The 25,587-nt window shown below is 43.4% G+C and overlaps 2 protein-coding genes and 1 pseudogene across 5 annotated transcripts in view; 1 reads left to right on the top strand and 2 right to left on the bottom strand.

The window, feature by feature from the left end:
- Nucleotides 1–6,413, bottom strand: part of LOC126949002 (Fanconi anemia group D2 protein-like) — a 41,034-nt pseudogene extending 34,621 nt beyond the window's left edge.
- The window catches only part of TSEN2 (tRNA splicing endonuclease subunit 2), a 728,632-nt gene that overhangs the window by 656,117 nt on the left and 46,928 nt on the right, over nucleotides 1–25,587 (bottom strand). The gene's annotated exons all lie outside the window — the stretch shown is intronic.
- The window catches only part of TAMM41 (TAM41 mitochondrial translocator assembly and maintenance homolog), a 59,230-nt gene continuing 39,772 nt past the window's right edge, over nucleotides 6,130–25,587 (top strand). For 2 of the 4 annotated variants that reach the window (XM_050781493.1, XM_050781491.1), the window contains exons 1-4: nucleotides 6,130–6,546; nucleotides 8,847–9,029; nucleotides 13,716–13,808; nucleotides 23,427–23,577. In XM_050781493.1, the coding sequence (XP_050637450.1) occupies nucleotides 6,412–6,546; nucleotides 8,847–9,029; nucleotides 13,716–13,808; nucleotides 23,427–23,577 (562 nt within the window). In that variant the 5' untranslated portion in view covers nucleotides 6,130–6,411. Of the gene's footprint in view, nucleotides 6,547–7,573; nucleotides 8,103–8,846; nucleotides 9,030–13,715; nucleotides 13,809–19,953; nucleotides 20,040–23,426; nucleotides 23,578–25,587 lie in introns of those variants that run through there. The other 2 variants (XM_050781492.1, XM_050781494.1) reach the window with 2 other exon arrangements.

Raw genomic sequence — 25,587 nt, 5'->3', positions numbered from 1 at the left:
TGTACAACAGAGGGAGGCCCTGTCTCAAACAAACAAACAAACAAAAGATTGGCCTGGTACCTTGTCTCCATAGTTTCTTTACAAGGTTCCTGACTTGTGGTAAGTAAAGAATGTCACTTCCTAACAGGTCCAGGAAGCTCAAGATATTTTGGGACCCCAAAAAGAGAAGAATTCACCCAGGTGAAAGGTTTCATGGGTAAGTGGCAACTATCTGAGCTGGTGGCATGAGGGTAAGAAGACTTTACCAAGACAGTTGTAGGTAAAGGAAGGCAGATTTATTAGAGAAAGTTTGAAAGTACATTGCAAGGGAGCAACAGGTAGAATCAACAAGCGAGAAGCTGACTGCAAGGAAACAAAGACTTGCTGGAGATTTTATAGGATGGTTCTTTGCTGTGTACTGAAAAGGGCTTTGTGCAGTATTGATAACACCAAGGTTACAGTGAGCTAACTTGCAGGTGTCTGGTGATAAGTTGGGCACAGGAGGGCTACGTGTCCTGGACCACAAAGAAAGGCAGACTCATAGCTTATCTGCTTTCTCTCTTTGCTTTCCCATGCTCCCAACAGCCTAACTCCTTTTCCCTAATTAGGACTTCCCAAAAGGGTTACATATTCAGACCCTGGAGGTTAGGAAAGTGTCATTCTAAACACTTTCTGGGAAGTAAGTCTAGGAAGATTGTACCTAGAGTTTTGTCAGTTCTGGGTCTGAACAAAGACATCCTCAGAGTCCAAAGCATAGAAATTCTTGGCTTTTTACACCCACAAGTTATAATTATAATTCATGTGTTGGGAAATTTCTCAATCTCTCTCTTAGGCTATAGGATTCCCTGGTGCCTTCAGGCAAAAGAGATCCGTGAAAATTAGTCTTGATTGGTTTGGGACACTGAGATGTTTCTGGGACAGCAAGGGGGTGCTTGGCACCAGCACTTCCTAAATTTATGCCACAGAATATGAATCCCAGAAGACACTGAGACAGAAGGTGGAGGGAGCGGGGGATGGAGGAAAACCTAGTCTGGGAGATTGGAAAATGCTACATGTTCTGCTTCTCTCTTATAGATTCACAATGCTTATTAATATATTAATGCTCTGAGGAATCCCACATCAAAGAGCCTGGATTTTTCTTTTCCCAAACATTCTTCTCTCCTGTACTTAAACACTGATTAGGAAAAAAAAAAAAAAGCATTAAAGCTATAGACAATTTTTAAGAGGGCTTTTTGAAAAAATGGATTAGACGGATTAGATGAATCTTCTCCTAGTGAAAGTTAGCCTAACAAGGTCATTATTAAGGAATACAAAGACAACTGCTAGATAAATCAGAAGAATGAGGCCCAATATTCACTCCAGTAACCAGGCATTTATCTGTATTTGTAAGTGGCTCTCTAACATGTTTATTTCATTGGTATAAGCTTTCCAACAGAACCCTAAAGCGATTATATAGAACACTGGGGCTTCCTAATAGCCTCTAATTTCACAAGCCATGGTAATTTAAAAGAGAGTGGATGAAGGGCCAGGAGCAGGGAGATTTCTACTGAAGAATACAAATGTGTTCCTGGCTACATTGCTTCTGCCTCTTCCTGGGGAAAGGCAAAATGCAAACAGGAATGTGATAGAACCTTCCAGCTGGTGGTTTTGCATTGCAGGAAGAAAACTGTTTGTGAACATGAAAATTGCTGATAATTGGGTGTGAACGCCTGGAAGGGAGACAAATGGAGAAACATTGCAGAATCTTTATTTCTATCAAGGGCTGAACTCTGCTGGTGGGTGTGCGAATTGGCACCAACTTTTGGAGGGGAATTTAGCAGTGTGCTGACATTCTGACCCAGCAATTCCCCTTCTAGGAATCTATCTTATAGCAATACTTGTTCATGCACAAAAAATGTACAAGGATGCTCATGATAGCATTGTTTGCAGGTGTGAAAAGTAGAAATACCCTACATCCATCAACAATAAAATGTTTAAACAGGCTGGGAGCGGTGGCTCATGCCTGTAATCCTAGCACTTTGGGAGGCCGAGACAGCGCGGATCACTTGAGGTCAGGAGTTTGAGACCAGCCTGGCCAACATAGTAAAACCCCATCCCTACTAAAAATCCAAAACTTAGCCGGGTGTGGTGGCAGGCACCTGTAATCTCAGCTACTTGGGAGGCTGAGGCAGGAGAATCACTTGGACCTGGATGGTGGAGGTTGCAGTGAGCCTAGATCGTGCCACTGTACTCCAGCCTGGGTGACAGAGCAAGACTTAGTTGCAAGGAAGGAAGGAAGGGAGGGAGGAAGGAAGGAAGGGGGAGGGAGGGAAGGAAGGAAGGAGAGAGAGAGAGAGGGAGAGAGAGAGAGGGAGAGGGAGGGAGGGAAAGAAAGAAGGAGAAGAAAGAAAAGAAAAGGAAAGAAAGAGAAAGAAAGAAAGAAAGAAAGAAAGAAAGAAAGAAAGAAAGAAAGAAAAAGAAAGAAAGAAAGAAAGGGAAGGATGTGTTTAAACATTTTCTTTTAAACAAAAAATTTTAAACAAAATTATGGCATATCCATATTTTAGAATAATTTGCTACTAATACATGGAATGAGGGAAATCTATATATTCTGACACAGAACATTGTCCCGATATGCTAAGTGCAAAAAAAAAAATTGCAAAATAGTATCTATCCTAGGAATCCACTTAAAATTGTTTTTAATGTTAATATATTCATAGAAAAATATATGAAGGAATATGTGCCAAAGATTACCTTTCTGGGGCATGATGTATGTATTTCATACATGTTTACATTATGTATTTCATAATATTTACATTTTTATGAGCATGGATTACTTTTGCAAACAGGAAAAAATCCAATGAAGATTAATTATTTCCCCAAGGGAAGGAAGGAAATAAAAAAGGAACCAGCTGGTGTGGAGAAAAGAAAGAGAGATCAGACTGTTACTGTGTCTATGTAGAAAGAAGTAGACATAAGAGATTCCATTTTGTTCTGTATTAAGAAAAATTCTTCTGCCTTGAGATGCTGTTAATCTGTAACCCTAGCCCCAGCCCTGTGCTGGCAGAGACATTTGCTGTGTTGACTCAAGGTTTAATGAATTCAGGGCTATGCAGAATGTGCTTTTTTAAACAACTGCTTGAAGGCAGTATGCTTGTTAAAAGTCATCACCACTCTCTAATCTCAAGTACCCAGGGACACAATATACTGTGGAAAGCCGCAGGGACCTCTGCCTAGGAAAGCCATGTATTGTCCAAGGTTTCTCCCTATGTGATAGTCTGAGATATGGCCTCGTGGGAAGGGAAAGACTTGATCATCCCCCAGCCCGACACCATAAAGGGTCTGTGCTGAGGAGGATTAGTAAAAGAGGAAGGTCTCCTTGCAGTTGAGATAAGAGGAAGGCATCTGTCTCCTGCTCCAGTGGAATGTCTCGGTGTAAAACCTGATTGTATGTTCCATTTACTGAGATAGGAGAAAACCACCTTAGGGCTGGAGGTGAGACATGCTGGCAGCAATACTGCTCTTTAATGCACGAGATGTTTGTGTACATGCATATCAAAGCACAGCACCTTTTCTCAACCTTGTTTATGACTCAAGGACCTTTGTTCACAAGCTTTCCTGCTGACCCTCTCCCCACTATTACCCTATTGTCCTGCCACATCCCCCTCGCAGAGATGGTAGAAATAATAATCAATAAATACTGAGGGAACTCAGAGACCGGTGCAGTCCTCCGTATGCTGAGCACCAGTCCCCTGGGCCCACTTTTCTTTCTCTATACTTTGTCTCTGTGTCTCTTTCTTTTCTCAGTCTCTCGTTCCAGCTGACGAGAAACTCCCACAGGTGTGGAGGGGCTGGCCCCCTCCAAGCTGGTAACAGGATTTATTCACTGTCTTTGGGTGAGAGGTTTCAGTGTAATTCCACGGTGAGTGCACTCTGATTCCAGCACCCTAGGCAAGAGCGATCTGTAGTAAAAACAACAGAAGTGACCATGCCCATACCAGGGAATGCAGACAAATGGCCTCTCTCCGCTCCCTTGCCCTGGTCTCCTGCTTGTTGCTGTGGCTACTGCTGCTGCTCCTGACCCTTGGCTGATGCCTGAGTTCCAGCTTTCTTCCCATTTCCTTCTCTCACCCTGCAAGCCACTGTAGAGGACACTTAAACATGGTAGTAAAGACTTTGGCCTTTAGAGGTAGGTAGCTGTAGGTTCAAACCCTGACTTCACCACTTCCCTGTGTGACTTTGGAACATTTACTGCTCCTTTTAGGACCTCTGTTTCCTCATATGAAAAATATCCTCTTAGAGAACCTGCCTCACAGGATCTTTGGAGTGATGAAAAGAAGTAAGTATAAAAAGCCTGGGCATGGGTGGCTCACGCCTGTAATCCCAGCACTTTGGGAGGCTGAGGTGGGCAAATCACTAGAGGTCAGGAGTTCGAGACCAGCCTGGCCAACATAGTGAAACCCCATCTCTACTAAAAATACAACCATTAGCCAGGCATGCTTGCTTGAACCCAGGAGGTGGAGTCACAGTGAGCTGAGATCATGCCACTGCACTCCAACCTGGGCAACAGAGCAAGACTCAGTCTCAGACAAAAACAAAAACAAAAAACCCCAAAGAAGTAAAAATGTGCCTGGGCATAGTAAGTGCTTAATAATGACACCTATTATTATTATTATTGTCACTGAGTCCTATTATTTCTTTCTTGGTGGAATCTTTCCCATCTATCTTCTGCCTGATAAACTCCTACCCAGCTTCCAGGCCTGGCTCAAAATGCCATCCCTGTGAAACCTCTTCTGGTCCCTTTCCCGAACACCCAGAACTGATTGACGTTCCCATTGGAGGGACATTACACTCCCGCACTGCGCTGGGTACCTGGCTGCATTACCCAAATTCTACTCTGATTTGCAGGTCTGTCTCCTCTCCTCTATAGACCACGAGTTCTTGCAGGGCAGCAGGCAGCTCAGATCCCTTCATCTCATTGCAGGCCCAGAGTGTGAGTGCAAGTAATCATTTTTGCCATTGATTTAATCCCATCCTTGCTTCTAAGACCTTGGCCTAGCTGTTTCCAGTTCACGGGGCAACTATGATAACAGCTGTCTGATTAGTCCCCCCTAATTCAGGCTAACATGTGGATTATGTAAGTCCCTGCTCAAAACCCTTCCAGGACAGAGCAGAATTTTCTAAAAAAATCCCAGAGGTGGAGCCAGACCTGGGTTTAGCTCTAGTTTTGCCACCGGCTGATGTGATCCTAAGCACCTGGCTTTACCTCTCTAAGCCTTAGCTTGGCCATCAGTAAAACCAAGGCCCTCCTGCCACAGGGCACTAGAGGGGAGTCAGTGAGAAGTGCATGTGAAAATGTGTCAACATTACCTGAATGTTAGTTATTACTATCTCTATTATTTTTGAGAGGTAATGTATATCGGGGAGGAAGGAGAGGGTAGCTGAAAAAGTTTCTGTCCTGGAAGTCAAACCACCTCCTGAATGGTAATCTTCAGCAAGTTTCTCTAGTCATACAAAAAAAAAGAGGAGCGCTCTAAGATTTTTCTACTCCTAGGATCCTGTTTCCTCCAGAAACTGCATTTGAACCACTCTTTGTGTGACCAATCCCCAAGGCAAGGGGGCAAAAACTCTTATCCACCCTTGAAATTAAATGCAAGTATCAGAGAACGTCTCTGCAGTCCTTTACCACGCACTCCCATATCCATCCTTGTATTTGAAAAGGGCTTTAACGCGAAGAAGTCTCGGCCAAATCTTGACGGTGGTATTCTCTACATGGTGGGACTGGGCATCATTTTAATTTTGTGTTTTTCTAAATCTTCGAATTCAATTTTGGAACTAGAGAGATGATGGGTGCACAATATTGTGAAGGTACTAAATGCTACTACTCTGTCCATTTCAGAACGGCTAGTTCTATATTATGTGAGTGTCGCCTCATTTAAAAGCTTTCAATACGCTCACGATTTATAGTAATTCTTTAAACCGTGGTTTGAAGAGAGAAGTACAGTGGGTATCAAGGCTCACGGCCGCGGAGTCGGATGACGCTTGGCTCCGCCCATTTGTCCAGGTCGCAACCGAGGCTGCCAGCCTGTAGAGCACTCCTCCGACCACGAGGGGACAATGCAGAGCCATCACGTTCCCCACACTAAGGCGAGCACCGCCTCTTGCGTCTTGGAAGCGCGTGTGCGTGCGTGGGGCGTAGCAAGGGACGGAAGCTCGGCCGGCACGAGCGCCGCCCACGCCAGTCTAAGCCGGCTGTGTCTTGCCGCCGCTGATGTTCGTGGCCCAACGCCCCATCCTTGCCCGTTCTTGCAGTCCCACCCCACACTCAGCCTTGCGTCACTCGAGCCGGTCTCCAACTTCCATTTCCCACCCTAAACCGCCTACCCGGTTTCTGTTCCCCGCCCTGTTGTCCTCGGCTTGCTGCGCTGAGGGTCTCCTCTCAGCCTCGACCCCATGGCGCTGCAGGCGCTGCAGAGCTCGGGGGTGACCTTCCGCAAGATCCTGTCTCACTTCCCCGAGGAGCTGAGTCTGGCTTTCGTCTACGGCTCCGGGGTGTACCGCCAGGCAGGGCCCAGTTCAGACCAGAAGGTGAGCCCGGGCAGTCCCCGTCAGCCCCACGACGGGGAACTGTCTGTTCTCACGAGTCCCGTTTTGCCGTCGATTCCTTCAGAGCCGGAGAGCCGCCTGTCCGCTCTGCACACTCCACTTGTCCACTAGCAGAGTGAACCATAGGTCTGCATTCCTAGTATAACGACAACGCGAGTTGAAGCGACGGTGTTGAAGGATACTTAGGAATCCACGTGGGTCTAGAGCAGGAGAAGCAGTTAAGCATAAGGAAAAGTTGCTGCAGGGGCAAGTGGAAGAAAGGAAAGGAAATAGTTATCAGGTTCTTTCAGTGTTTTCAGTCGGGTGGACATCGGAATTTTCTGGGGAGCTTTTAAGAAAATCCTAATGCTCGGGTTCCGCCGATGGAGATTCTGATTTAATTGGTTTGGGATGCGGCCTGGGCTTCAGGAATTTAAGAAACGTCCCAGGTGATTCTAATACGCAGCCAAGTTTGTTGAGAGTCACCTCTATAAATGTAGGAGAAAATGCAAAATGATCTTTTGACTTCAGGAAATTGGCGGACTGGTTGTAGGGCCCGGGCAGGTGCAGTGAAAGTAACTAAGAACAAAAGTTAGTGCGTGACCCGTATATTTACCCTCGCTCAGCACATTTAACAAGGGTCTGAGACTAGGCATTGTTACTTTTCAGAGTTGACTCAGCACAGCCTCATTAAGGGTACAGTTTTCCTTGTAGTTTGCAGAATTCAGTGTGCAGGTTTTAATTGGTTCCCCTGCGTCTGGATACCTGACCGTAGTCTGTCTTCTGATGAACATCCTGCCTGTTCACTTCCTGGTGAGGCCATCTGTGCTGTGGCTTGGATTTCTGTTTTCCACTTATACTACTATTTAATATTTTTCTTTAAATTGGCAGCATATGAGAAATTATATGTTATTATAGGCTAGTTATTTTTCCTGAATATACCTTAACGTAATTACACATTTTTAAAAAACATGTTTATTCCATACCCGCCTCGCCACCAAATCTTAAGTGTCCCCAGTGGTCTGTAGAGTCACACTGTGGTAAACAGAGCAGGCGTTAGCCTCCTGATGGCGACCTCTGCATTCTGCCATGGAGGTTTTCCTTTGAGTAGACCTGGAACTTCTGCAAGACAAGGTCCTTCCTTCCCATTCCCTCACTTTTGATTCCTTACATTCAAGTGAACAAGTTGTAGATTCCAACACCTAAATCTCTCTCACATCAGTCCGCATCCTTAGCGCCTTAGCTAATATAATTTCATTTCTTACCTGGAATCTTGCCATGGCTTCAGATCTAATTCCCCCCACTCCCTTAGTCCCTCCTCTCTCCAGTCAGCTCTTCTGCAGGAAAATTTTCTTGTGTGGCAAACAGCCTCCCTTTCTGATCTCATCTCCCACCACATAAATGTGTTCTATTTCAGTCATATCTAACGGCAGCTTCCAGAACATGCCGGCTCCCATATCCACAGGGCACTTTCCTCCAACACGGCTCCCTACCCTTCCCTGTGCTTCCCCCAGTGCTTCCAGCAAGTCTGTTTAACTCACATGTCCTTCAAGACTCAGGTTTGTCATCTCTAGGAGAATTTCTCCCTCCTGTGCTCCTGATCTGATCCCCATTCTGAGTGCAGCTAGTACATTTTGCATTCCTCTGTGAAGTCAATGTAGTGATAATTTGTTTATTCTCTCCAGTAGACTCTGAGCTCTATACTTCTACCCTAGGGCCTGTCAGAGCTCATTATAAGTACTCAATGAGTGGTTGGTGAATGGGTAAGAGATAAAATAACTGACTTCCTTTTATAAAATATTTCATAGAGTTTATCCAGATGGTGCTAATTTGATCTGGAAGAAAAGCGGAGCACATTTAGTTACATTTGTGAAAGGCAGTGTAGTGCAGTGGTACAGCACACACAATTTGGAGCCAGACCACTTAGGTCTGCCACTCACAAGCTCTGTGTCCTTTGGCGAAGAGCATCATCCCCTGTGCGTTGGTTTCTTGTAAAATTGAGATAATAGCAGTAGCTACCTTGTAGGGTTGTGGTGAGGATACATGGAGTGACTGCGTATGTTATCCATAAAGTGTTTAAAGAATGCTGGCACAATAATACATGTTAAAGAAGTGTTTGCTATTATTACATTGGTGAAAATGAAGCTCAAATTGGTTCCAGAGACTCGCTCACGTTTCTGATGACAGCACCAGGCCTTCTGACTATTGATCATAATTGCATAATATGTTAGAGCTTTTCCATGCTCTCTTGCTGCCTTTCTAGGAATTAATACTGAAATTATTGTCTTTTCTTCACTCCGCAGAATGCTATGCTGGACTTTGTGTTCACAGTAGATGACCCTGTCGCATGGCATTCAAAGAACCTGAAGAAAAACTGGAGACACTACTCTTTCCTAAAAGTTTTAGGGCCCAAGATGATCACATCCATCCAGAATAACTATGGCGCTGGAGTTTACTACAATTCATTGATCATGTGTGATGGCAGGGTAAGTGACTGCTGGCCTTTGTCTTAAGTTGGCTGGTTACTAACCTGGATGATTAGAGTGCCAGCTAAATATGTATGTTCTTGTAGTCAGGAAACATTCACACTCCTGCTGGACGTTGTTATGGTCAGGAAATATGTATGTTTTTATAGTATGTATGTTCTTATAGTCAGGGAACATTCACACTCCTGCCAGACGTCTTGAACTTGGGGACAGAGCAGGGACTGGAGTCCTTCCTTGTCTCCCATTAACTGTGATTGCAGTGTGAGGAGGTGGTTGGGTGTGACTGACTTTTTACATTTTTTTTATTTTTTGAGACAGAGTTTTGCTCTTGTCGCCCAAGCTGGAGTGCAGTGGTGTGATCTTGGCTCACTGCAACCTCTGCCTCGTGGGTTCAAGTGATTCTCCTGCCTCAACCTCCCAGTTAGCTGGGATTACAGGTGTGTGCCACCTTTTAGTAGAGACAGGGCTTCACCATGTTGGCCAGGCTGGTCTCGAACTCCTGACCTCAGAAGATCTGCCCGCCTCAGCCTCCCAAAGTGTTGGGATTACAGGCGTGAGCCACTGAGCCCGGCCAGACTGACTTTATTTTTTTTGTCTTTGGCCAAGTGGTTCTTAAGTTTTAGTGTGCATCAAAATCCCCTAGGTTATGTGTCTGTTGGACACACAGATTGCTGGGTCCCACCCCTAGAGTTCTGATCACTAGGTCTTGGGTGGGGATTGAAGATTTGCATCCCTTAACATGCTTCCAAACAGTGCTGAAGCTGCTGGTCTGGAACCATTGGTCTGGTCAGTGGGAGGAATAGGCAGGCCAATTTAGGGTCAGCTTGGAGACTGATTTTATCTAGAAAGAGGGGCAGACACCCCCAGCAAGAAGTTGGAAGTGAAGAAGATAACACAGGTGATTGGGAGCATGTGTGTCAGGTGATAGGCAGGAACCTCTTGGTGCTAGGAGATGGGTGGAATTTGACAGTGGGTGTTGGAAAGCAGGTAAGTTGCATGGATTCCTGCTGGTGGGTCATCTGACAGCAGGAACTTTGTTGAACTGTCTTTCAGCTGAAGCATCCCAGTCTCCAAGAGAGCTGTCAAGAGCTAAGCAGAACCCCAACCTGCAAGGATCAGTAGGGGTCTAAATCAGAAGCTTCCTAGAGCTTCCCTGGGCAAGGGATGACATGGGTTTCACTTGCTGTGCCAGCTCTGCCACTCATTGCTCAAAGCAGTCAGACTTTGACAGGCATCGAACCACCTGGAGATCCCATTTAAATGCAGATCCTGACTCAGTTGGTCTGAGATGGAACCTGAGATTCTGCTTTTTTTTTTCTTTTTTTGAAACAGAGTCTGGCTCTGTCACCCAGGCTGGATTACAGTGGCGCCGTCTTGGCTCACTGCAACCTCTGCCTCCCGGGCTCAAGCCATCTACCCGCCTCAGCCTCCCAAGTAGCTGGGACTACAGGCACCTACCACCATGCTTGGCTAATTGTTGTATTTTTTGTAGAGACAGGGTTTTGCTATGTTGCCCAGGCTGGTCTCAAACTCCTGATCCCAAACAATCTGACCATCTTGGCATCCCAAAGTACTGGGATTACAGGTGTGAACCACCATGCCCCACCAAGATTCTGCTTTTTTTTTTTTTTGAGATGGAGTTTTGCTCTTGTTGCCCAGGCTGGAGTGCAATGGTGCGATCTCCGCTCACTGCAACCTCCACCTCCCGGGTTCAAGCGATTCTCCTGCCTTAGCCTCCCGAGTAGCTGGGATTACAGCGCCCGCTACTGTAATCATGCCTGGCTAATTTTTTGTATTTTTAGTAGAGTGGGGTTTCACTGTGTTGACCAGGCTGTTTACAAACTCCTGACCTCAGGTCATCCACCCACCTTGGCCTCCCAAAGTGCTGGGATTATAGGCATGATTCTGCATTTGTTATAAGCTCCCAGGTGATGCCAGTGCCACTGGTCAAAGGCCCACGCTTTAAAGGACAGGAGGTTGGAATACTGACTTGAGAAGGATTTGAAGGTCTATCTGAACTTGGCTAAGGAGTAAGTGTTGTGATTGACTGGTGATGTCTGCATACCCCTTGGGCCATATATTTGCTTTTCTGGTTGAGATCCAGCCCTGCTTTGCCTGTGTTTTGCAGTTGAGGAAACTGAAGTTCAAAGAGAGGAAATGACTTCCATAAGGTCATGCAACTAGTTTGCAACAGGTCCCCTGACTTCCAGGCCCATGATGTTTCCTTTACCTCCCAGTGGTTACTTGACTGCAGCTAGAAGGGCTTTCTGCAGTGCTGCTGCTGGAGTTGGGGGGAAAAAGGCTGACACTCAGTACAGCCTTCTATATCCACTTGAGTCATGCAGAACACTTAGCTTTCTTCTTTCTCCACAGTTAATATTATGCCAAACCTATCTCTGATTAGTAATTTTCAAGCAATATTATAAGTTCCAGTAACCAAATGTTTGGGCATAATTATATGCCAAAAGACCATACTTTTTAGTTGACAATTTTTAGCTGCTTTTTATGTATTTGCAGCTTGAGAAGGCTGTTTGGATACTGAAGTTCAGCAAAGTGGGTCTGAAGATACTTGTTTATGCAAATGGGACTTTGTAACCTGGGAAATCTACAGGATTTGTGCAAATTATTATTGAAATGGGCTTAACTGTCCGGGCACGGCAGCTCATGCCTGTAATCCTAGCACTTTGGGAGGCCAAGGTGGGTGGATTGCTTGAGCCCAGGCATTCAAGACCAGCCTGGGCAACATGGTGAAACCCTGTCTCTACAAAAAATACAAAAATTAGTCGGGCATGATGATGCATGCCTGTGGTTCCAGCTACTCTGGAGACTGAGGTGGGAGGATCACTGGAGCCCAGGGAGTTCAGGGCTGCAGTGAGCCAAAATCATGCCACTGCACTCCAGCATGGGCAACAGAGTGAGACTCTGTCTCAAAAAAAAAAAAAAAGAAATGGGCTGAACTGTAATTTCTTGTTTTAGCGTGAATAAAGAAGTTTTATTTTTGGATGTTGCTTTGTAATTACAGAAGTGTTTGAAACAGTCAATAGCAAAAGAGAAATTCACTATGTAAACGATGTCAGTGAAAACTTTTAATTAAAGGAAAATTTCTTGTACTTTGTAATGAAAAGAGCATTGGAAGACCAGACTGCAATTCTGGGACCTAATTTTGACTCTGCTACTACTGGTGCCACCTTGAGCATGTCATTTGTTCTCTCTGAGCTTTAGGTTTTTTATTTCTCAAATGAGGAACATGAACTAAATTATCACTTCTCAAACTGTCTTTGGGGAAGGACCAGTTTTTTTTACTCCCAATCCACTGAGGACCAATACTAGATAGCATCTAAGAGCCATTCCATCTTTAACATCACATGGACCTAAGTTGAAATAGTGGTCACTTTGTAATTGCCTGGTGGGTTCTTCCTGCCTGTTGCATGGACAGGCACTGTGACTGTGGTATTGCAGTAAAGAGTTTAATTAGGCAAGGCTCACGCCTGTAATCCCAGCACTTTGGGAGGCCGAGGTGGGCAAATCAGTAGAGGTCAGGAGTTTGAGACCAGCCTGGCCAACATAATGAAACCCTGTCTCTACTAAAAATACAAAAAATTAGCTGGACGTGGTACCGTGCACCTGTAATCCCAGCTACTCAAGAGGCTGAGGTGCAAGAATGGCTTGAACCTGGGAGGCAGAAGTTGTGGTGAGCTGAGATTGTGCCACTGCGCTCCAGGTGACAGAGTGAGATTCCATCTCAAAAAAAAAAAAAAAAAAGAGTTTAATTAACATTAACGTGAGGCTGGGCACACAGGAGAACTGGCGTTGTCACTCAAATCACTCTCCCTGAAAGCTCGGAAGTTAGGGTTTTTGAAGGATAGTTTGGTGAGCAGGGGACTAGGGAATGGGTACTGCTGATTGGTTGGGGATGCGATCATACAGGTGTGGAAAACAGTCCTCATGGGCGGAGTGGGCCTTTTGGTGGGGGAGGGACAACAGGACCAATTGAGTGTTGAGTCATGGTGGTTCTGGGTGGGGTCAGTCAGTTGCCAGAATGCAAATGTCTGAAAACATCTCAAAAGACCAATCTTAGGTTCTTCAGTAGTGATGTTATCTATAGGATTAATTGGAGAACTCACAAGTCTTGTGACCTCTGAACACATGTCTCCTGAGCAGTAAGACATCATAGAAGCTATGCCAACATTTTAGCAGAATTCAGGCTCTTCCCATAACCCTAATCTTGTGGACTTTCATTAGTTTTACAAAGGTCATTTCAGCTCTGGACTGGGGAGGGGAACAGTTTTAGGGAGGGACTATTGTCATACTTGCTTCAAAATTAAACTATAAACTATATTCCTCCCCCTTGGTTGGCTTGACCTACGCCCAGGCATGAGCTTGGATAGCCAGCCTGTGAGGCTGGCAGCAAGATGGAGTCAGCCATGCTGGACTTCTCTTACTGTTATAATCTTGTGAAGGCACTTTCAACCTCGCCTCAGATACCCTAGCGGCCAAATCAGTCTTGGGCACTAAACCTCTCGAAGGTTTTGGTGGAGATGTGTATTTTCACCAGGCAGGCGTTTTGAGTGGCTTTGGAATCAAAGTACTGCTCTGATCAAGAATTTTATATATTTCCTTGTATTTTGTACTCGTATAAGCAATATCATGGTATTTTACTCCTTTTTGTGCCATTTTTCCCTTCAGCTTATCAAATATGGAGTTATTAGCACTAATATTCTGATTGAAGATCTCCTTAACTGGAATAACTTATACATTGCTGGACGACTCCAAAAACCGGTGAGTGTTTTACAGGCTGCACAGTTAGGATGCCTTTCCTCTCTGAGCCTAACCTTACTTTGATCATTGTGATTGCAGTGAGATGGAACTCTGGAAATAGAAATGAGTTTCTGACTCTTCCCATTCCCTATAAAATTTATTGCCAAATAATATCCACATATTCTCTTGTGATACTGTGATATAAGAAGAAATGTGTATTTGGTTTTTTTCCTTGGACTCCTGGTTCAGAGGTCCTAAAACCCTTGGAATATCTGAGTGATAGGGATGAGTGTCTTTTATTATTCATAACAAGTTCCTTTCAGTCATATCTGAGTTTATACTAATGAAGTGACTCTTGATGGGCCCCTAGATAGATTCAGGATAGGGTTGGTTGCCAGGGAGCCAGCCATGTGATGAGAGGCTGGACCTTTCAGGCCCGCCACTCCCACCTTCACAGAGGGAAGAAGGGCTGGAGATTGGGCCAATCACCAATGGCCAGTGATTTAATCAGTCATGCATAGGCAGTGGAACCTCCATAAAAAAACAAAGGGGTTCTGACAACTTCTGGGTTGGTAAGCACATCAAGGTGCTGGGAGGGTGGTGTGCCCAGAGATGTCGTGGAGCTCCACACCCTTCTGCTACCCCGTATCTTACCAAGCATCTCTTCCATTTGGCAGTTCCTGAGTTGTGTCCTTTATAATAACCAAGTACATGCAAGTGAAGTGCCTTCCTGGCTGGGCACACCTGTAATCCCAGGACTTTGAGAGGCCAAGGTGGGTGGATCATTTGAGGTCAGGAGTTCAAGACCAGCGTGGCCAACGTGGTGAAATCCCATCTCTACTAAAAATACAAAAAAGTTAGCTGGCCGTGGTGGTGCATGCCTGCAACCCCGGCTACTGGGGGAGGCTGAGGCAGGAGGATCACATGAACCTGGGAGATGGAAATTGCAATGAGCCGAGATCACGCCACTGCACCCCAGCCTGGGTGACAGAGTGAGACTCTGTCTAAAAAAAAAAAAAAAATGCCTTCCTGAGCTCTGTGAGCCATTCTAGCAAATTATGAAGCCAGAGGAAAGGGGAAGTAGCCCCTATCCCTTTCTAGTAAACAATCATTGTACTGGCCACCTGGACTTGTGATTGGTGTCTGAAGTGGGGGAGGCTTGTGGAACTGAGCCCGTAACCTGTGGGATCTGACTCTGACTCCAGGTAGCTAGGGTCAGAATCGAATTTAGTTGTAGGACAGTCAGTTGGTGTCTGGAGGGCTGGATAATTGGTTGGTGTGACACCCATATTTGGAGTCAGAAGTGCTGGGAGTAGAAGCCGGGTCGCAGTCCACTCTCCCTCCTGCTGCCCTCCCACTCAAGATTCTCCAGTGACTGCATTGGGCTCCAAGTTGACTCATTTGGGCTGGGGGAGGGTGGCAGAGGAGGTGCCTAGTGCCTCAGTGGAGCCTTCCTCAGCACTACCCAGTCACCTTGTCTCCTAGGACATGTACCACGGAGGCACTGTTTGTCCACTGATGCATCCCAAGGGCAGTGCCTGGATCGTGGGATGCTTCAGTAACCTTTGAGTAAATGAATGCACCAAGTAGTTATTCCAAGGGACTGGTGTTCCCATCCCTTTTATTCTCTTTCTCAGGCCAGTGGTGATGCCTTCTCTATTGTCTTAGCTCTTTTGGGACACAGGTAGAGGAGGCTATGGGGAGTAGACTTCTCCTTGGGCTTTAGTAGAAACAGGAAACAAACACAAAACAGGAAAAAAAAAGTGGGAGAGAACTTAAACTTTTAACAAGTATTTGCAATATCACCTTTCTTCTTTTTTTTTTTTTATTTTTCAGATAATCAGTCTGTGTTCTGAGAAGGGGTCTTTCCACAGTTTGAGAACTATGTTAAACAGTTACAGTTGCTAATCTCACACTTCCTACTATAAGGAAGATTTTCATTGTATGTGAGAGGGTCCCAGGCTCCACAAGAGGGCGATGGATCGTTCTCGAGTGTCTCCCCTGACAGCGATGTGCTGCTTCTATAGCTGTCTACGGGAAAAATGACAGATTTCCATAGCCTTAGCTCACTGATTTGTGTCATAAACATCTCTTTATTGATATGCATGGGCTGTCAGGATTCTCCTGCCTTGCACCTGGGCTTACAGTTTTGTAGTGTAGCTCCTTAAAATGTCCAGAAACACTTGATCCGGGCAGGGGTTACACAGATATATGCATGGACAAATTTATCAAACTGTACCCTTAAAGTTAAGTTGCACTTCACTGTAACTTTTACTTTAATTAAAAACATTTTTAAAGTCCAGAAATGATAGGCTTACTGAAATTTCATATCTATACAGATAAATTTCTCATTTCTAAGTTGGATGACTAGTAAAGCTCATAATTGAGCAATTGGAAATTTGTAAATATTTTATTTCCAAGGGTTTTTTTTGTTTTTTTTTTTTTTAATATGCAAAAGATGGGCCAGGCACGGAGGCTCACGCCTGTAATCTCAGCACTTTGGGAGGCCGAAGTGAGTGGATCACTTGAGGTCAGCAGTTTGAGACCAGCCTGGCCATCATAGTGAAACCCCGTCTCTTCTAAAAATACAAAAGTTAGTCGGGCATGGTGGCGCATGCTGATAATCCCAGCCATTCAGGAGGCTGAGGCAGGAGAACCGCTTGAACCTAGAGAGTGGAAGTTGCAGTGAGCTGAAATTGCACTACTGCACTCCAGCCTGGGTGACAAAGCGAGACTCTGTCTCAAAACAAACAAAAACAAAATATGTAGCTTGATGGACGTCAAATTAGAAGCCTTGAGTCATATTCAGTCCTGCCACCCATTGGCTGTTACATAAACTTGGGCATCTTGTTTTATCTTTCTGAACTTCAGTTAATTTATCTGTGGAATAAAGGTCCACAAAGGTGTTGAAAATTGGAAGCAGGGCAGGGTGCTGTGACTCATGCCTGTAATCCCAGCATTTTGGGAGGCTGAGGCAGACAGATCACTTGAGGCCAGGAGTTCGAGAACAGCCTGGACAACATGGAAAAACCCCATCTCTACTAAAAATACAATAATTAATTGGGAGTTGTGGCATGCCCCTGTAATTCCAACTACTCGGGCTGCTGAGGCAGGAGAATCGCTGGAACCTGGGAGGCAGAGGTGAGCTGAGATTGTGCTATTGCACTCTGCATTCCAGCCTAGGTGACAGAGTGAGACCTAGTCTCAGAAAAAAAAAAAAAAAAGAAAAGGAGTATTGCAAGCAGGGTAGTAGTGCTGGGAAGAACGCAGTGTTTCAGAATCCAACAGATGTAGGGTTAGGATCCCAGCTCTGATGCTTGCTAATATTGTGACCCTGCACCACTGGCAGTCTCCCTAAGCCTCAGGGTGTTTGCATCTGTAGATGAGTCTGATGGCGCTGACCTCAGAGGGTTCTGAAATGCCTGGTACTTAGTAGACACTCAGAAAATGGTCTTTCCCTTCTCTCTGTGCCTTTGCTTATCTCAGTTATTTTGAGATAGAAATTGAATGTTAAAATGTTATATTATTCTTTGCATTATACTTTATGTTTAGAATATTTCAAAATGTTAAAAAAGTCTTTAGAAACCAGCAATGCCATGAAATCTCAGAATGTAAGCACTGGAAATGACCTCAGGTTTTATCTAACTGTTATATCCTTGTAAAACAAAAACAGCAATTCAAGACAAGTAGTAGCAGCCATGCTCATATCATGCAAAACTCTGCGTTTCTCAGCTGACTTGGAGAAGAAAATGTTACAGATAGCAATGATTATTTTCTAAGGCTTTTTGTGCTTCTAGCACAAGAAAATTAGGGTATCATAAAATCATTTGAAAGTGTTGAACATATTTTTTTTAATTGAGAATGATAAATGGGCAAATTAACTCTCTCTTCCACCTTACTCCCAGTTTCCAACATGTGGAAATCACTGTTAACCAGAATGATAAAAATTTTTAAACAAACTACCACTTATAATGATAATGATTTGAAACAAACTGCCACCTCTAGGTGGCAGCAAGTATTAATCAGACTTGATAAACAAATCTAATGAAAAGAGGGTGGTAGTATTTTGGACAAGAAAGTTGGGTAAATATCTTAAGAAAGAATTATGAGAATATGAGTATGAATTCTTTATCTTTATGTGTTTTAAAAGGAGTCACATTAAATTATGTTGTCTAAAGCCCCAGAATTGTCTTGCATCTTACAAATTGAAATAGAATTTCTCAATCACTAACAATTTAAGTCTTTAAAAGGAATATAGACCAGGCGCGGTGGCTCACACCTGTAATCCTAGCACTTTGAGAGGCCGAGGTCGGGGAATCACCTGAGGTCAGGAGTTCAAGACCAGCCTGGCCAACATGGCGAAACCTCATTTCTACTAAATAATGGAAAAATTAGCCAGGCATGGTGGCACACACCTGTAATCTCAGCTACTAGGGAGGCTGAGTCAGGAGAATCACTTGAACCCAGGAGGTGGAGATTGCAGTGAGTTAAGATCATGCCACTGCACTCCAACCTGAGTGACAGAGCAAGACCCTGTCTCCAAATATATATATGAGTATCTTGCTTAAAAAGATGGACTTTCTGGGAAAAGTTGAGTGTAAGTTAAATTTTTATCATACTTTACCATTAACTTATCTCATAATTGATGTAATACCCTAATTTTATTTTCAGTACAACCTTAAGTTTCTGAGTTTATTAATATTTTCCCAAGTAAAAAACCATAGAATTTAAAGTGTTTAATATAGCATTGTGACCAATCTTTTTTTAAGCCAAGAAACCTCTCAAGTAATAATTAATGGTTACTTTCCTAGTTAACATAATTTTGGATATTTGTATTTTACATTGTTTTTAGTGTATAGATAATTGTGCTTGAGTTTTTAAGGCATTTATATTGACATGCAGTGGTTTTTTTGCCACCTTGTTAAGAGGATTTTAATTTATTTAATGTATTCGTTGCAATATATTTTGCCTTTTAGTAATGTAGCTTTATTTAATTTTAATTTTATTTTTGCAACACGGTGTTGCTTTGTCACTCAGGCTGAAGTGGAGTGGCATGAACACGGTTTACTCAACCTCCCGGGCTCAACCAATCCTCCCATCTCAGCCTCCTGAATAGCTGGAACCGTAGGCACATGCCACCATGCCCAGCTAATTTTTTATTTTTATTTTTTGTGAAGATGGGGTTTTGCCATGTTGCCCACATTGGTCTTGAACTCCTTGGCTGAAGGGATCCACCTGCCTCAACCTCTCAAAGTGCTAGGATTACAGGCGTGAGCCCCCATGTATGGCCTATTTTTTAATAACAGCTTTGTTGAGATAAAATTCACATACCATACAGCTCAACCATTTAAAGAGTACAATTCAGTGATTTTTACTATATTCACAGAGTGCAACCATCACCGTATTGTAGCTTTATTGATTAATTTTTTTGTGTGGGTAGAAAAACCCCCAGTGGTATAAAAGATCCCTAAATTGGGAGTTGGAAAACCTGGCTTACTAATTCTGGCTCTGCCCTGCTATAAGCAAATGTTTGGGCTGCTAGCGTTTGAAATGCACAGATTGAGCCATTCATTTCTTTATTCAAAAGACAACTGTTTCTTCTCTGTGTATGCCAAAGGAATTTTTTGAAATGATACCATGTTGCTTGTCCTCGAAGAGCCCAGAGTCCAGCAGGTAGATATTGAGTAAGGTTTCATCCAGCTGTAATGTTCAGTGTTTCTTCTTCATCCTTAAGCAATGACTATTTAGAAGAGTTAAAGCTCCTGGTCGTTTGGAATGGAACAGTTCTGGTGGACGGTTGAGTATTTGAACAGTAGGTAGGGCTGTGGTCTTTGTGATTAAAATTTCACTCTTTGCAATTCAAGTAGTCTCTCCTTGTGACAGTTTTAGAGGAGCCCACATGTGACTTTCTCTTTTTTCCTGTCTTGAAAGGTACTCACAAATCTCTCCTTTGAAAGTCGCTTTAAGCAATGCCCCTTTCTCTCCAGTAAAGATTTTCCTCCCTGGCAGTCGTGCTAATGTTATCTATGCAGTTCAGGTTGGGGCATTCCCAGTAAGATACAAACAGCTATTCACAAATCTGAGCACTTTCTTCTTTTCCCAGGCCTCTCTGGCAGTGTCCCAAGAGTTCACTGGCTTTTCACTCTGAACAACAAATAACAGTGCTGCTGAGACAAGTTCCTAGTTCACCTTTCGTTGAAGAACCAGATCAGCACAGTAGCAGAATCTTCCGAATTGACATTTTTCCTTTGAGTAAGGATGCTTTTATTTTCACCCTCTTAACCTTAAATAGCAGACTGCTTTCTTACAGTCTAGGTAGAACAACTTCCTTGGAGAACAAGTGGTATTTTGTTAACTAGGAAAATTTCCCCAAACTTTTCTTTGCATCTTTGAGTTGTTATCGTCTCAAAATAGCTCCTAATTTCACTGGGTTTCTAAGCCATCAAAAACAGAGGTGAAGGATTATTGAGAAGGATGTGTGATGAATGGGGATGAAGAATGGGAATGTGGAAGTAAAGAGACATCACAGAGTTGTGGAAAGAGCACTGGGTGAATCCTGGGACTGGATCCCGATCCAGTTTGCCACTAGTCTCTTGGAGAAATCGTTTAACCCCCTCCGGGCCTAAGTTTTCTGTCAGTAAGAGGAGGCAGTTGCCTTCCTAGATTAATAATTCAGTATGGAATACAGCCATCCCTTGGTGTCTATGGGGATTGGTTTTAGGACCTGCCCCCACCCTCAGATTCACGTCTCTGATATAAAATGGCCCAGTATTAACATATAACCTGTGCACATCCTCCTATGTATTTTAGAGCATCTCTAGATGACTGATAGTACCTAATACTGTGCTTAGACATCACGTCATTCACCTGCCTTCAACATACTAATTGGCCTGTGGCGCCAGATTCTACGTTTGCCTTTTGGAAGTTTGTGGATTTTTTTTTTTTTTTTTTTTTTCCCTGAATGTTTCCCATCTGTGATTGGTTGAATCCATGGGTGCAGAACCCACGGATATGAAAAGCCAACTGTATAAGGTTTAGGAAAGTTTTTCAAGGAATAAGCATAGGTGTTTTTATAGGACCTTAAAATTTGTTTTAATCATCTTTCAAGATAAGTTAACCAGAATAGAACCATAAATCAATGCATGAGAATAATTCAGAATATTCAGAGCTGAATTTGCCAAGTAAAAGGGTGTGATCCTGATTTTTGTTGCCAATTCATTATGCAACTGTAGGCAAGTCATGTTGCTGGCTGGTCATGGGTTACTCTCTGCAGATGATTGCAGTAATGCTGAACTCACCTAAGGGCTGAAAGGCTTAATTTTTTTTTTTTTTTTTTTTTTTTTTTTTTTGAGATGGAGTTTCATGCTGTTGCCCAGGCTGGAGTGCAGTGGCGCGATCTCGGCTCACTGCAAGCTCCGCCTCCTGGGTTCACGCCATTCTCCTGCCTCAGCCTCCTGAGTAGCTAGGACTACAGGCGCCCGCCACCGCGCCCGGCTAATTTTTTTTTGTATTTTTAGTAGAGACGGGGTTTCACTGTGGTCTCGATCTCCTGACCTTGTGATCCGCCCGCCTCGGCCTCCCAAAGTGCTGGGATTACAGGCTTGAGCCACCGCGCCCGGCCAAGGTCCATTAAGTCCTCAGAATTGTAAGGGAGGAGGGGGTAATATTGAATCAAGTGGCGTACCTACCATATATGATGTTTGTATGTTATAAATATTCCCTTAGAAAAAAGTAGGGAAAAAAGGTAAAAGAATTTAGATTCTGAAGCCTGATTTATAAAATAGTAGTTATGTGTTTTATAATGCTGTTTTTTACAATTAGAAGAGAAGAAACTATGCCTTGGGATACTGCAGCATTCTCCTCTTTCTTTGCTTTCTGATATTTATTTTGCAGTTTCTCATAGTGTATCTTTTATGTGCCATCTTAATTTTGTCAAAAATTATCTGTATTTGACAAACAAAAGGCAACCTATGCCCTGTTTTCTAGAATAGGTGAAAAATGTGTCAATAGTACCCATGATTTAGAGATGGTAGATACATTTTAGACATATGGGAGTCTTTATTAGGGACTTCTAGACCCTTTCCTTTGTGTGGAAAGTCAGTCAGAAACAGTATGATGTTTTAAAAAGATTATGGTGGGAGTGTGAATTGGTATAACCACTCTGAAGAGCAATTTGACAGCAGTAAGTGTACACCTTAGAGCAGTAATTCTCAAAATCTGGTCCCTGGGCATTAAGAACATGTTAGAAATGTACATTTTTCAGCCCTCACCCAGGCCTCCTGAAACAGAACTCTGGGCGTTGCATCCGATAATACACATTTTAACAAGTCCTCCAGGTGATGCTAATGCTAGCTAAAGATGAGAACCCCTGGCCCAGAGAAGCTCTTGCCTTGTGCACTGAGAAGCGCACACAAGGAAGCTCATTTCACTGAAGGGTTTGTGTGCAGTAACTCACTTGATCTTTCTAGCAGCCTTATGAGCTTGATTCTGTTATTTACCCCATTTTACTGATAAGGAATTATGCCCATAGTCACAGAGCTAGTAAGAGATGGAGTTGGGATTTGAACACATCTCTTAACTACAGTGCAGTCTTTAAAAGAATCTTAACTACAGTGCAGACTGGAGCTCTTAGTATTTTTTTTTTTTTGAGACGGAGTCTCACTGTGTCTTTCAGGCTGGCGTGCAGTGTCATGATCATGGCTTACTGCAACCCACTGCAGCCTTAACCACCTGGACTGAAGCTGTCTTCCTACCTCAAACTCCTAAGTATCTGGGACCACACTTGTGTATCACTATGCCTGGCTAGGTGTTTGTTTTTTTGGTTTTTGTTTTATAGAGATGGGGTCTCACTGTGTTGCCCAGGCTGGTCTCATGCTTTGGCCTCCCAAAGTGCTGAGATGACAGGTGTGAGCCATCACACCCAGTCACTCTTTGTATTTTAATGGATTTGTGGAAAGTCTCAGATGGAAGCTTCTACTCTGTATTGAGGAGAAAATTTCTTTACGAGCAAAGCAGTTGCTAGTATTCTAGGCACTTTACATTTATTATTATAGTCAATCTTTGTGACAGTTCTTTGATGCAAATCATTTGCCCAAACTCACATAGCTGGTAAGTACCTGGACTTGAGCCCATACCTATCTCTAAAATCCATTCTTTTTCTAGTGTAGCTAGTTTTCTTTCATTTTTCCTTAGTCAAGTTCAAAATCAGTGTATCTAGAAATTGTGAAACAGAGCATGAACTTCCTATGTTAGATGTGGTCCAAGATTACAGATGCGGTCTAAATAAAGAGGTAAAATGCCTCTGTCGACTAAAAAATTAAGTGACGATAGTGAGATTATAAATTTAAAAATATTAAAGTTTCCAAAGGACTTTTACTCTTTTTCTAAACCTATGATGCGTTTCCTCATGTAAGAAGAATATTTGTTTTCTTTGGCATTTTGATCCTTTCCTGTGTCATATGATTTCTTTGACCTTGGCATAAAACAAGGAGATTCTGGGATTACTTATTAGAGGAACAATTTTGTGTCACCTGAACCAATATTCCAAGATCTTCAGTGGGAAGAGTTTGAGATAGTTCCAGTGCATGTGTAACCCATGCTTGAGCAATGCTTTTCTTCCCAATGTTCTGCCTCTTTCAGGTGAAAATTATCTCAATGAATGAGGATGTCACTCTTAGATCAGCCCTTGATAGAAATCTGAAGAGTGCTGTGACCACTGCTTTCCTCATGCTCCCCGAAAGCTTTTCTGAAGAAGACCTCTTCATAGAGATTGCCGGACTCTCCTATTCAGGTTAGTATGGTTGCTGCCCAGATGTTCTGCAAGGAAGAGATTTATATTTGAAGACTGCAGATATCCTGTTCTCACTCGGCACTGGAGCTGCTACAGTCTTAGTTGTAAATCACATCACCTCATGTGGTTCCGGCACTAACCTCGTGATTTGCCTCCCTACCTCCCAGGTCCCCTCTCCACATCTCCACACTTATTGTCCCAGGGTAATTTTGTTGTTGTTGTTAATTTTTATTTTGAAGTAATAGAGAAAAGTTTCAAGAATAATACAGAAAACTCCCTATGCCCTTTTCCCAGATTCGCCAGTTTTAGCATTTCACTGTATTTGTTTTCTCATTCTTTCTGTATCAGTGGTTTTCAAACTTTAGCGTGTATCTGAGCAACCAGGAAGTCTCAGGTTAAAACACAGACTCCTGGGCCCTACCCCGGACAGTTGATTTAATAGGTTTGAAGATGGGCCCAAGAATTTTTATTTTTAGAAACAAATTCCCAAGTGATGCTCATGCCCCTCCAGGGGTCCCACTTTGAGGACCACTGTTTTCTCCATATGTGTAAACATACTATATATATGTATTTTTTCTAAACCGTTTGGGAGTAAGTCACACATATTATGTCCCAAACTGAGAGGGTAGAGCCCCTGGCCCCTCACCCTCACTGCAACCAGAGGAGCCCCTATCTATCTGTTTACTGTAGTAAGGTTCCTTGTAAGATTTCATTTACAAAACAAGTGGTCTGCTACTTTTTTAAAAGTCTGAAAACCACCATCTTAAATAAATATAATCTTTCCTGATTTTTAAGTGTAAGTCAAAGAACTTTATGCTTAGAACATTGGAAAAGCAGTTTAGTGTCTGAATCCCAGTACAGACAGATAAGATTTCATGGAAATTTAAGAGACCTTAGAGGTTTTGTTCTTCCATTCTTCCCTAAATTCATCTACCATGACTACGGCTGTATTTGCAACACTGTAGAGAAAGGCACTGAAGCGCCTTTTTCTCTGGGTGCTTCCAGCTTCACCTGGCAGCCTCTCTGCCTTCCAACGAAAGACACGGGCAAAGAGTGGCGTGGCCCCGTGCCAGAATGAGGAGGCCACATGCACTGTGTGAGCAAAGGGAGTCACTTTATTAGAGTGATTCCCTTCCCATACTCCACTGTGAAAAATGATGGAACGGAAGCCTTTTATGAAAGCTGACTTGGTGGGAGAAGATGCAGGACTGTTCTCTACTCTGCCCCTACCACTACCAGTCCTCCATTTCTTCCCTTCTAGTCAACATGTTCATAGCGTTGGATGGATTCTGGGAGTTCCTTCTAAATCCTGAACATTACTAAGGAAATTTACCAAATTTCTTTTTGAGCTGCTTTCACCTCTTTGAAGACTCCTAAGTTAGCCTTCAGGCTGCTACCAATTTTAGCTGATTTTTGCTGGAACTAGAAGAGAGTAATGAGGGTAGAAAATGACATGGGCTCTGTAGGTAGATCTTTTTCATAGGTATGAGACCTACGCCAGGCAAAGTGTTGAAAGGTACATTTTCTTCCTGACTTTCATAGGCCTCTGAGAACCCAGTGTCCTAGAATTGATCGGTTTCTATCCCTTGGCAAACCACCGAAATCTCCCAAGCCCTGAGAATATGCCAAAATTCATATTGTCTGCTAATCTCATTTTTATTTATAGCTTTGACATTGTCCATCTTTTTCTAGTTGTGAGATTATGTATGGTCCCTAATCTGTGAAGTTCAGTATTTTTCCTGGGGAGTGTGCAGGAGAAGGAACAGAAAAACTCTGTCTGTCCATGTTGTTGGACAAGTGCCTGGTAGTAATTACTTCGGCAGAGGCGAGATCGGTATTACTTGTAGCAATAACAATCCTTTACATTTTATACAGTATTTAAGGACTACTTTAACTGCCCTGAGGTCAGTATTATTCTAAATGATAGGTGAGAAAAGAGTAGGTGGAGGATGAGAAGCTGCGAATTGGGAAGGAGAAAGCTTTATCTTTTCTTGTTTTTTATTTTTATTA

Source organism: Macaca thibetana, chromosome 2 (assembly GCF_024542745.1).
Source record: "Macaca thibetana thibetana isolate TM-01 chromosome 2, ASM2454274v1, whole genome shotgun sequence".
In the NCBI taxonomy this organism is placed as follows: domain Eukaryota; kingdom Metazoa; phylum Chordata; class Mammalia; order Primates; family Cercopithecidae; genus Macaca; species Macaca thibetana.
The sequence above is the reverse complement of the archived record's forward strand: the minus strand, read 5'-3'. Positions and strand labels throughout refer to the sequence as shown.